The sequence below is a fragment of the Nanorana parkeri genome, unplaced genomic scaffold (assembly GCF_000935625.1).
Source record: "Nanorana parkeri isolate BGI_ZX_2015 unplaced genomic scaffold, ASM93562v1 scaffold2944, whole genome shotgun sequence".
Taxonomy (NCBI): Eukaryota; Metazoa; Chordata; class Amphibia; order Anura; family Dicroglossidae; genus Nanorana; species Nanorana parkeri.
In genome coordinates, this window is record NW_017309212.1 from 36,280 (window position 1) to 49,522 (window position 13,243).

At 44.1% G+C, this 13,243-nt stretch overlaps 1 protein-coding gene across 1 annotated transcript in view; it reads left to right on the forward strand.

Annotated features, from left to right (window-relative positions):
- The window catches only part of LOC108802555 (excitatory amino acid transporter 2-like), a 43,076-nt gene that overhangs the window by 27,309 nt on the left and 2,524 nt on the right, over positions 1-13,243 (forward strand). The window contains exons 4-5 of the mRNA XM_018574412.1: positions 2,494-2,688; positions 2,776-2,910. Of these exons, the coding sequence (XP_018429914.1) occupies positions 2,494-2,688; positions 2,776-2,910 (330 nt within the window). The remainder of the gene's footprint in view (positions 1-2,493; positions 2,689-2,775; positions 2,911-13,243) is intronic.

Genomic DNA, 13,243 nt, shown 5'->3' on the forward strand with positions numbered 1-13,243 from the left:
TTATTATTTATGTAGGACATATTAATACATCATTTGCTCAGTCATCCAGAGCACAAGCACCACTGCTATTTGCACCACTGCTATTTGGGACGCCCTCTGAATCCAGCTTCTCTCAATTGCACACAGCACAGAGCAGGGCCACCAATACACAGTCCAGAAAGCAGGATTATGTAAGCAACGTGATGAGAAGAAGAGAAGCACAGATCTCTAATATTTTCCTTCATCTATGGAGTGCTAAGGGTAGGATGAGAGTGTAGGGCCAGGAACCCACTATATATACCCATTGGGCATGACAGCCTGTGAAAGAATATTCTAGCTGTGTGAAGTCACATTGTCCATATACAGTACACTTAATAATGTCACAGTTCCTTGTACTTTGATCCGGCGCCGGGTTTTTCCTCCAGTCCAAGCTGCTCGGTTTCCTGTCAGTCCGCCCTGAACCTAGGTGTTAAAAGGCTTGTGCACCTGTGCTTTAGCGTTAGAGCAATGTGTCTCCACGCTAGTAGCCAGACCTCTCTGTTTTCTGTGGCATTGCCGCTTGAGTATACTTTGCGTTTTGTATCTTTGTTTGCTCTTGTTGGTTTCAGTGTTCCCTTCCTGCTGCGCTCTTTCATTCCCTCTGTTTTCTGTCTGTGTATCTCTTTGTTTGCTGTGGCTGTGTGTTCACTCCACAGCATTGCTCCCTGCTCTGTTTGTTGTTGCCTCCTGCTCCTGCTTCCCGTGGTTAGTGTGCTCTGCACTATTGTGCACCTCCCTCCTTTCTCTTGTGCTTTCCCCTCTGCTGTTCCTGTGTATCTCTTGTCTCTGTGGGTACACCTGTGCTGTGTTCCCTTCTGTTCCCTGCTCCCTGCGTCACGCATGTTCCCTGCGTCTTCCTCTAGTGCCTGCTTTCTGTATACAGAAAGTCTTGTCCTGTGTGCTACGGTCCCTGAGTACCCGCTGGCTCTGTGCCTGCACGGGTGTGTCAGAGAGCCGCAACCTGGGAGCTGCCCCGCAGCTCAACATCCACACCCATCAGTGGCTCTGTGGAAGACCAGGTGGCTCCTTAGATCCTGTGACTCTGGCACACCTGCGTTTGTTGTGCGGTCACACTGTCCCTGCATCTTCAGAGACCCATATTCCTGCCCATTCCTAATTCGTGACAATTAATGATGATGGATCCTTATTTTCAGACACAGTGGTGTCGCCTATTAACAGACACAATTAGACAGTGTTATCAAACAAACCATCATGAGAAGTTGCCATCGCTCCAATATGTCATATTATTGTAGCGCTCACCCCCTAAGGAGCCGCTGGTATAGCCCAGGTAATCACTAGTTGTCAAGGGGATTTGGTCTTCAGTTGCCCCATTAGCATTTAACCCCCATCTTCTAGTGCCCACAAAGTTGATATCCACTCCATAATATCTGCTGTATATTAGTCAGATTATATTGTTTGGTGTGGCTTGTAATAGACGTGCATGGCAAAAACATTAGTTTCAGACAAAACAAATGAAAATGAAAAACATTTTTATTTGTTTCCTCAAAGGAAACAAATTTTAATGCTGTTTAAGATTCGGAGGCAATGAATCCAAAACCGCACAAAGAAACTGCAGATCGAGCAGCAGCCGTATCGGCCGCCAGCGTGTTCTGTGCATGCGTGCCGCCATTTTGGAGTATATCTTGGTATACACCAAGATGGCGGAACCTGAACATGTGGCCGCTGCCATCTCGATGTATACCAAGATATCCAAAATGGCAGTGCGCATGCACAGAACACGCTGGAGGTTGATATGGCCACTGCTCGTTTATGCTGACGGGGCTTGTATTTGGGCGGAGCACAAGGGGGCCCCATAATCTTGTATTGCCCGGGGGCCCCATATGTTGTCAGTCCGCCCCTGTTAACATATCAGTAAATAAGCATGATAGCCCCAATGTACACGTGTTCAGTGCCCACACAGGGACGTTTCCATAAGGCAGCCATAACATCAATGTACATTAATTTATATTATTTATAGTACTTTGTGACCATTATGTATGTTTTTTAAAGTCTGATAATATGACTTAGAGTGCTAGTGATAGTGTGCTAGTGACTTATAGTGCTATCTTAATGCTTATTGGATTACGAGTGACTGGTAACAGTTTGTGTATATGTATGTCCACTGTGTTTTAAGCTGTTTGCATGGAGTTCAGCTTTAATACGGAATATTGTATGTTGGCATTCATTCTTTTACTTTCAGCAGTTATCCTAGTAATTATAATGTTATACTTGTATTGTGAACATACAATAATGCAATTATAAAGTTCTAAAGAACAACAAGATTACCGTTTTTTAAAAAGCATTGTGTGTGGATAAACTTTTAATTATGGTCGTCATACATATATACATATATGTATGACATATGGTTGTATTCATCCAATCTATGTGTGAAAACAATACAAACCAATATAATTATTCACAAAAGTCCTCCTCTGACTGTTAATACTCTTCTTAGTAGAGTATTTTATATTTCAGTGCCGGCACACTTCCTGTAACTTTCCGCTGCTTGGAAGAGAATCTGAAGATCGACAAGCGAGTAACCCGCTTTGTTCTTCCTATTGGAGCCACCATTAACATGGATGGCACAGCCCTCTATGAGGCAGTGGCGGCCATTTTTATTGCGCAGATGAATGGGGTGTCCTTAGATGCTGGTCAGATAGCAACAGTCAGGTAAACTGAATTGGTTTGGCAAAAACATAACAAATTGTTAGCATCTTGTACCGTTATATTTAGTGTTGTTTCTTTTTTGCTTTGTAGTCTTACCGCTACGTTAGCAAGTGTGGGGGCAGCCAGTATTCCAAGTGCTGGACTTGTCACTATGCTCCTCATCTTAACAGCTGTGGGCCTTCCAACTCAAGACATTAGTCTGCTCATTGCAGTGGACTGGCTACTGTAAGTAAACTGCTTTTAAATGCTATCTCTGGGAAAATTACATAATATAGTTTTAGCAATTCCTTTTTCATGAGAGTTTTAGCTGAGTAAAATGGAAGTCCCAGAAAAGAAAGGCCAGTTTTTCACCAGCAGAATATGAGCATTAACCCAACAGTGATTATTCTGCAGTGTATGCGCATTAAAGTGACACTAAACTCAGGAGTTAAATCTTAAAATGCATTCAAGTACCTCAAGCATTAACAAAAATGTAAATACAAATTAGTAAACAAATTAGCAAACTAAACGTAAAATTGTAGTCCATCTCGGGAGTGAGCTTGGCAGTGGCTGACTGGCAACTTTTGACCCAGGGGGCAAGAACAACCCAGAGGCCCATGGTGCAGCGACTTGGACCCCCTTTGGCAGCTTAGTGAATAACCCCCTCAGTGATAAAGGAGTACTCTGTATGTCATGAGGGGGTTAAAACAAGGGAGAGAAGGCGTCTTGGCATGCCATTGTGTTTTAACATTGGTTTAGTACTCAGATCAGGTAGGGATTATGGCATGTAGTCATTCTCACTACCTTATCTGTGGCTATTAGTGACAGCTAATCCCAGCATACAGTGGGATCAACTGTCACTCAGGGCCATCAGAAGCCCTGCACAGCAAATTAGAGCTGTCACTAAATGAGGAACAGCATTTAGTAACAGCTCTGTACATGCTGAGATCTTTTTGCTTACAGCAATCACACTCCATTCACTCTCAGGCAACTAGTGCACACCAGGGATGCCCAATGAGGTCAATGGCAGGTGAGGCTGCGCCGGCCTGCCCCTACCCGTCACAGGCTACCCGAGCTATGTATTTATCTGCCCGCAGTGGCTGTGACCGGTGCAACCCTAGTAATTCCACCACTGTAACCCAGCAATACATTATACAGTAATGCAGAATAATACCAACACCTATAAAGGACTACAAATCCTAAACCAGTGTAACATAGAGGTCGGAGGTCAGTATGTAATGCACAGTGCAGAGGTCAGGTGTGTGGCACACAATACAGAGGTCAGGGTATGACACACAGTACAGAGGTCAGCAGTATAACACAGAGTGCAGAGGTCAGGGGTGTGATGCATGCACAGTGCAGCAGTCAGCAGTGTAACACACAGTACAGAGTTCAGGGTGTGAGGCAGAGGTCAGCAATGTAAAACAGATACAGAGGTCAGCAGTGTAAGCACGGTACCTAGGTCAGCAGTGTAATGCACAGTACAGAAGTCAGCAGTGTGATGCACATTGCAGAAGTCAACGATGTGACGCACAGTACAGAGGTCAGTAGAATGACGCACAGTACAGAGGTTAGCGGTGTGACACAGAGTGCAGAGGTCAGTAATAAAGCAGTACAGTGGTCAGTGGTGTAATGCATAGTACATAGATCAGCGGTGTGATGCAGAGTACAGAGGTCAGTATGAACGCACAGTACAGAGGTCAGCAGTGTGACACACAGTACAGAGGTCAGTTGTGTGACGCACACTACAGAGGTCAGTAATAACACAGAGTGCAGTGGTCAGCAGAGTGACACACATTGCAGAGGTCAGTAATAACACAGTGCAGAGGTCAGTGGTGTAACGTACAGTACAGATATCACCGGTGTAAGGCACAGTGCAGAGGTTAGCGGCGTTATACACATTGGAGAGGTCAGCGGTGTGACGCACAGTGCAGAGGTCAGAATTAACACAGTGCAGAGGTCAGCGGTGTGACTCACAGTACATACGTCAGCGGTGTGATTCAGAGTGCAGAGCTCAGTAATAATGCAGAGTACAGTGGTCAGTGGTGTAATGCACAGTACAGAGATCAGTGGTGTGACGCAGAGTACAGAGTTCAGTGGTGTGATGCACAATACAAAGGTCATTGGTGTAACACACAGTACAGAGGTCAACGGTGTGATGCACAGCAGTGTGACACATAGTACAAAGGTCAGTGGTGTAACGCACAGTGCAGAGGTCAGCGTTGTGACGCACAGTACAGAGGTCAGTGGTGTGACGCACATTGCAGAGGTCAGCAGTGTGACGCACAGTACCGAGGTCAGCAGTGTGATGCACAGTACAGAGGTCAGTGGTGTAACTCACAGTGCAGAGGTCAGCGTTGTGACGCACAGTGCAAAGGTCATCCACCAGACTCGTTAATTGATTTCTCAACTCTTTAAAAAAAATGCAACATTGATTCAGCTGTCCTTGTGATAGAATAAGATATAGGCAGTCAGAATTGGACTTTTGTGTGGTATACTGGACCAGGTAAACGGAGTAAATAATACAATCAAATCATTGAAAGTAATTATATTATTTAACAGATTTGTCAATTGATCTCTTTAATCCTAAAGGATCCGCAACATTGATTCAGCTGACTGTTGCAATTTTTTCCACCGATCTAGCGGCAACTAGATATGTTATATTTCTGAACACAAAGGGAAAAACTTATATTGCTCGATGTAAGAAAATAAGCATAAACTTAATAATGAACAGAAGAGAACTGTGTTTGTTTTTCATTTTTTTTTCCTTTTTTGTTCTTTTTTAAATTTTTGGCGTAATCACTGGGAACATATCACAGGACTAGCTTATACTGTTGTATCAAGCAGAAATAATTCCAATGAGATTCCTAGGAGTGATATTGGGGAGTCATGTTGGCCACTAGTCCATTTATGCGAGAATGAGTGAAGTGGAGGGGGGCTGCTCTAGGGTTTTTTATAAGTATGAGGTGATTGACAACGTTGCCAATTTTTAGGACGGTTTTTGTGTTGTGCTCACTTTTTTGTATATAAACTTTGATACTGTCTTTAATAAAGTGAGCCATTAGGCGGAATTAAATATGATTGGTTGATCCATAACTTCTTCCACCACCCTTTTCCCTTTAAAAGGTGGTCATTTTTTGTATATGCCTCTAAGTTATGTACCAATTAAGAGGACATTGTATAGCTATCAATACCACATAGTGGTTGTCTTTTTATAACTATTTAAAAATAGGAATAAACTGCAACTGGACAGACTCAGGGTTTGATCCACAGATGTAGGGACCTCTCCTTTCCACCAGTCCTCTGACTTCTCTTCCCTGTTGGCCCACAACCTCTCAGATTACAGGATCTCTGTAGTGCCTCCTCTCTCAGAACACAAAGGGTATTCAAAATTAGACTTACAGAGCTCCTCCATAGGCATAGTGATGTCTGCCTGACTCACAGAACTTCTGTCACACCACCCACTCCCTGTGGCCCAAGTATCTCCTTAAAACCAGGTAACAGTTTCTCAGGGGCAAGATGGCTCTCTGCTTTTGGCTCCCAGGCTTCAAACATGACTGTGGAAGGCCCTAGTCTGGCTCAGCCTGTGGAAGCAATCATCAGCAGGGTACTTTTTTGGCAGAAGGGTCAATGGCAGTAATGGGGATAACTTATCCACTGTCAAAGTCCGGTCCACCCATAACAACCGTGATGGCAGGAAGCACCCCCATCAGGAAAACCCCACATTATGGGCACCTATGCCAGGGTTATATCTGTAAGAAATAAGTCAAGGCAACTGGACTTGCTGTATTTTTCTTGAAGACGTTTCACTGGACATCCGACCATTTTTCTCAATTCAGAATGACTTGTACAAAAAATTATCTGGGAATAAATATGGTGAATTTCGCTCCAATCCACATAATCTGGCAGACAATAGATGTCTCACCCCCCACCTCTATTCAAGCTTGGCTTCTCCATTTTTACATAAATGGCCTTCTTTACACCTCATTTAAACCAGTCCTCCTCCCTGTCTAGGATGTGACTGTCTTCAAAGGAGTGACCTTTTTCCTTTAGATATAGGTATACTGCTGAATCCTGACCAGAGGGTTTGGCTTTTCTATGCTGTGCCATACGCTGGTGTAGCTGCTGTATTTTTTTTACCGACATTGCCTGGACATCTATTGTCTGCCACATACAATGCTGTTTTCCCACAGAATGTTTTGTATAAGTCATTCTGAATTGAGAAAGCTGGTTGGATGTCCAGTGAAATATCTGCAAGAAAAATACAGCAAGTCCTGTTGCCTTGACTTATTTTTTACAGATATACCATGACCTGCATGAATGAGAACCTTCACAGACATATGCCAGGGTTGTACACATGCAGCCAGTCCATAGCAGTTTCTACAGGGCAACCCAACAACTACTCCTTACCATAAGACCAGACTACCTTAAGGTCGGAATTGGATCCAGCATTTCAGACAAGCAGGCACCAGACGTCTTCCGCAAAGGGCTCTCACTGCATATGCCTGAAGCCTGTTTTTAACCCTTTAGCTGCCAGCAAAAGTGACAAAGGTTGGAAGCTAATAAAAAAAAAAAAAACACAGGTTCTTTCACATGCTGGTAATACCACAAGATGGTAACAGTGTCTAATACTTCTCTAGGTGATCAGTATACAGTCCCCATGGAACATAAATTTCAGTGTTTGCAGACAGTTGCAAGAGATAACTGCAGGACAATCTCCCGAGCCCCCACTGGGCGCCAAAAATGTAGCACCCCCTTACCCACTGGAGTCAGATTAGGGTTCACCAGAGGTCACAAGGGATAACATTTCTATTCAGATGTGGATTCTTGACTTGTAGTTAGCATGTGAATAGATTAGTACCAGTCACTTTTGAACAGTTAATAGAATGTATTCAGGCCAATAAATTCTGGGAAGAGAGGGTTAGGGAACAGGACACACAAAAGAACTGAGACAGACTCTGGACATACAGACACTCCACCTTCTGGGTGAGAAGAGTCACTGGAGTAAGGATGGGTGTGTGAACTATGGATCCATAGTCACATCACTCCTCACTGTTGATGAATGGATTCAGCTTGGCAGTTGCATTATTTTTTGGAATGTTTTGCTTCACACGGATACATCTCATTCCTGTGCTAGAGATGTTCTGTTCTGCATTGTGTAGTAGGATCAGCTCACATTAAGCAATGTCCTTTGCAGAAAGAGGGTTTTGACATACTGTATGTGCCAACCTTGACAGTGAGCATCGTAGGGCTTAGTGGGATAGCAGTGTGGAATATGGACTAACCTTGCAGTAATGTGTTCCAGTCTTATCCACTTGGAGAAACGTTCAAAGCGTTGGCAGCTCAAGACAGGTCTTTGTTCAGATCTGGTGACAAGGATATTGACTTCAGGACGATTCTCTGGATCTTTGTCAGGTTCTAGAAGACTGAAAATATCAGTTGTAGTATCTTCTGGATGATCCAGCAGGAATTCAGGACCTGTTAACCAAGAAGAATTTGCAAAGATACTTGCAGACACTGGCCTGGTGGCATGATCTGCAGGATTAATTTCAGATGGAACATAATGCCATTGTTCAGGTTTAGAGGATTGTCTGATTATTACTACATGGTTGCTGACATTTGGCTGATTGTATATGTAGCCCAGAATAACTTTGCTGTCTGTGTAGAACTTGATGATGTCTTCTATCTGAATGTCTAGCTCACGCAGTATAAAATCTGCAATTTTTACAGCTAGCACAGTCCCACAAATTTCTGATTGAACATAATGCCATTGTTCAGACTTAGGTGCTAACTTAGCTTTGCCAAATAGAAACCCTACATGGTTTTGATTAAAAGAGTCTCTTACCTTGAGGTAGGCAACAGCTGCTATGGCCTCAGTAAATGCATCTGAAAATATGTGAATTTCTCTTCTTTGACTTGCAGCGTGGTATGTGAATTCCATCTAAGCCCTGTAGAGATTGCTTCTAGGACTCCCATTTTGAATGCTTGTTTGTTGGTAGTGGAGCATCCCAATCTTTAATAGTCTCTGATAGCTGTCTCAGTAAGGATTTACCTTGTATGGTGATGGGAGCCATAAATCCCAGTGGATCGTATAGGCTGTTCACCACTGACAGAACACTACGTTAGGTAAATGGCTTGTCTGCAGAGCTGACTTGAAAGCCAAAGGTGTCTTTTAATAAGTCCCACCGTAAGCCCAGACTTTTCTGTACAGGGGGGCATGTCCATTCCCAGATTTAAGTCCTTAAATCCTGTGGCATGATCACCAGGTTGAAAGGCTTTTATAACAGCAGCACTATTAGAAGCAATCTTGTGTAATCTGAGGTTAGCCTTAGAAAGCATACCTTCATTCCTATGGCTTCTTCATGAAGAGGAGAATCATCTTCCATGATGACTGGTGTAGAAGACTCTGAGTTTCCCAAGATGTTTACTGCTTGCAGAGTTACCGGTGTGATACTTGAGAAATCAGGTAGATTGGCCTGGATGTTTGCATCAGTGGATTCCTGCTCATCCGAGCTGTTGATGGAAATCTGGTACATAGTCTTACCAGAACTATTACAGGGTGGTATTTTAATGCTGTCTTGGTTTACCTGTACGATGATTTTATTGGAGCATACACCATCTAAGGCTTGAGGTTTGCATTCGCGTTCGATTCCAATAAGTACCCAACCTAGATCAGACTTTTGGGCATAAGGAGGGTCATTCCATTGTCCTGTTGACGTACCTTGTGTACTCTCAGGATGTCTTTACCTAAGAGAAGCATAATTTTGGCATCATTGTCAATTGGTGGGATGCAGTCAGCTAAATGTTTAAGGTGAGGTTCACGTTCAAATGCATCCTCTGATGTAGGAATTTCCTCCCTATTGTTAGGCAACTGATTGCACTCGATGATCTGAGGAAGATCAATTCTCTAATTTCCTTTTATAGGAGAAATTATGAATTCAGCATAGGATGTTCTTCCTGTGAGTTGCACTGTACCAGCACAGGTGTGCAACGTGTAGGATAGCACGTTACCCTTTATGCCAAATAAGTCAAATAATTCTGACGTGGCAAGTGAATGACTGCTTTGATCATCTAAGACAGCATATATTTTGACTGCCTTTTCAAGTTGTCTTTGGCGAAACACCTTGACCAGAACTATTTTTGCAAGGGTCTTTCTACAAAGTCTTTTGTGAAGTAGTTCACTACATTTTGATGTGACTGTTGCAGGTGGTTGCCCATGGCTCTCCCCGCAGATTACAGTCCATGGCTGGAGCATGACTTTGTTGCTCCTCGCCATGATTTGAAGCTGGGCTGGATGTAGGTAGCTGCTGGGAATTGTCTTGATGTGGACCAGGATGCATAGCTGTAACGTGTTTGTCGCTACTGCATTCTGTGCACTTGATAACAACTTTACCGTCTTTAGCATAATGATTGTAGGAAGAACAGCACCTATAGAATACTCCACATTTCTGGAGAATCTCCCTGCGCTCTTGTAAAGTCTTTGCCCTAAGCTCACAACATTTCTTAAGAGGCTGAGGCTTCTTGTGAATAGGGCACTGATGATTAGGGTCTTTATCTCTATTGTCCATAACACTCTGATCAGTAGGAGAGGTTATGGAAGGTGAGATGTCTGTCCTTTTAACTGATATTGCTCTATTAAAGTCTCTGTGTTTAGCTGTTGTGTTATCATACATTGATAATGATGAAGCAGGCAAGATGGGTTCACTGAAGCTGAAGCTTGGATCATTTCTCATCCAGGCTTGATCACTGATGAACCTGCGAAAATATGAAAAGGAAGGAAAAGATACGTTATAGTCCCTTTTTGTATTTTGCCCCGTTGCGCCCGTATCTCTTGCAGGCCGTACGGCAGTTTAGACACCACTGGATTAACACCATGAGCGGTGTCCAGGCAGACATGGGTCTGTCTTTGCCAACTAGCTCCATGAGGAGGTCACTTAGTTCTTAAAGCTTGCGATTATTTTTGTTACCTATTTTTGGAACGTTTCACAGTCTCTTGAATAGAGTGTTTTCTATGGCTTCAGAGCTACCATAGGTTTGCTCAAGTCTTGCCCATGCAGCAGCAACTTGCATCTGGGTAGTCAACATGTACTGCTCTCAGTCTTTTAACACGAACTGCAGATTCTGGCCCAGCCACTTTGAGCAAATCGAGTTCCTGCTTGGCCATAAGGTTGAGATCAGCAATAGCAGTTTTGAAGGTCTATCTCCAGTCCCTGTAGTTCTCTGGACAGTCGTCAAACTTTGAGAGGCTAATGTTAATGAGCTCATGGCGTATTATATATCTGGCAAAGTCAGACAGGTCTGATCTCTCACTCTTTGGTGCCAAAGTAACTTGTGGAACCCCTTGGGTGTGAAAGTTCTCTGGTGAAGAAGGGTGAGGTTTACCAGGATAAAATGATGTTGCAAGAGCATTTAGCTGTGGTGTAGTCTCTGAGACTTCTGCTGGCTGTAGCTTCAACTGTGGCTTGTCACTGCGAACCACCTTGTTGTTATCAGGAGGTGATGTGGTTTGCTGCGTAGATGCAGTTGTGTTGAGAATTTGAAGAGGCTCAGGCATTTGGAGCTGAGAGGTTTCTGTGTTGAGAGTTAGAACAGTGTTGTTAGGACTACAGGAGATGACTCTGTATATTTTCAAACATTATGCTTTAGCACATATTCACTGGTGCATCCAACTGGATCTTACAGTTCTGCTGGGATAAGACAGTCTGAGTTAGTACTTTCTCCCATTGATTGTTCAAGGAACTTCAACCTTGCTAGGGCAGCTGCTTCCTCCCTTTGCATTTGTAGTATCTTTATTTGGGATTCTGCCTCTGCTTGTTTGGGCACCCATTTGTGCTTGGAGATCTTTGCTCTGAACTTCTGCCTCTGCTTGACGAGTTTTCATCCCTGCTTGGGGAGCAAACATGCTTTTAATGTTTGGGGTGGGAAGGGGAGTCAGCTTTAAATCCTGCTCCTCCTAAGTCTAAGCCTCATCCCCATAGTTCAACTTTCAAACACCAGAACTTCAGTGGGCAGAAGCAATACATATAATTCCTGATGCTGGTGGTTTTCAGATAATGTTCCCCTGCTTAGTGAGAAATAGTGTGCAGAGTAGATGCTCATTGTTTCATCCTCTCAACTAAAGAACCACCCTAGCTTACCCCTTCCCTACCTAAACACTTAGCACCTATTTGTCCCCTAAAACCCCACCACTTAATTTACCAAAACCTAACACTTAAAGGAGAGCTATGGGCATGGTGCTTTTCCCCATAGTTCTCCAAAGGGTAACAGGAGGACACAAACTAGCATCCTCACGTCACCCAAAGCTCAGTGAGATGCCGCAGCTGAAACGGATCCCGACAATTATGTCTGGATCTGCCCAGCTGTGTGAGTGACAGCGGGCTCTGCCTATCTAGAGGCAGAGACAGCTGTACCCGCCCCTCTCCCGTTTGTTCCCCCAGTCAGCGCTGGAGGATCAGACAGGGGAGGGGGGAATCCAGTCACTCCCCTGTCACGGCTCACCTGCGGGGATAGATCGAGAAGTGAGCGAGCGCCGGTATGTGTTCGCTCACTTCCCGATCTACTTAGCCGACCTGTGACAGTTTCATTGTCACAGGTCGGCTCAGATTATGAGGCTGAGTGCAAATAACTCACCTCATAATTCTCCTTTAACCCAGAGGCATAACTAGAACCTTCAGGGCCCCGGTGCAAGAAACTATGAAGGCCCCCCCCCCCAACCCTCCGCCGCCATAGCACTGTGTGGTTAACAGGAAGGCTGCTGAGGTCCCCAGCTAGCGCGGGACCTCAGGCAGCCAGTTCAGTTTAAAAATTGTAGTGCCGGTGTTCTGTTCAGAACGCCGACCTAGTATCTGCATTTGCGCACAGAAGGGATTAATGAGGTAATGAGAAAGTATTAGTTTTTAATTGTTAATTGTGACCGTTAATAATATGCCATCCATGGCAGTAAATGATGGATGGCATATTATTAACGGTCACAATTAACAATTTACACTAAATGCTTTGTAAATTATTATTATTATACAGGATTTATATAGCGCCAACAGTTTGCGCAGCACTTTGAATAAATCCCTGTTCCCTCAATAATACTGATCTGTGCACAAGCGCAGATGCTGAGGTCGGCAAATTCGACTACGTCGGCGTTCTCGACAGAACATCAGTATCTGAGTTTAGTATCGGGGCATTTTCACTAGTATGAGTACTCGTGAAAATGCCCAGTATTGGCACTGACTGGTGCATCCCTACTTAAAAAATATAATGCTTTGCTGAGACTTGTAGTCCTGCATAGTTTGTGCTATTCTGCTTTGCTGTATAATTATACAGCAATGCAGAATACTACCAGCTATGCGGGACTACTAATCCCAGCAATACATTATAATAAAAAACAGCACTGCAGAATACCACCAGCATCCCCACACCTTCCCTGCGCCCTCCCTTCCCGGTCCAGACTTACCTGACTCTCATGCAGGACCCTCTTCCGCGTCTCAGCGGCCAGGGGGCAGGGCTAAGTGGAGAGGGTTCTCACACAGCAGAATATGCTGCCTGGCGGTGCCTGCAGCACATCTGGGCGACTATTGACAGCCTC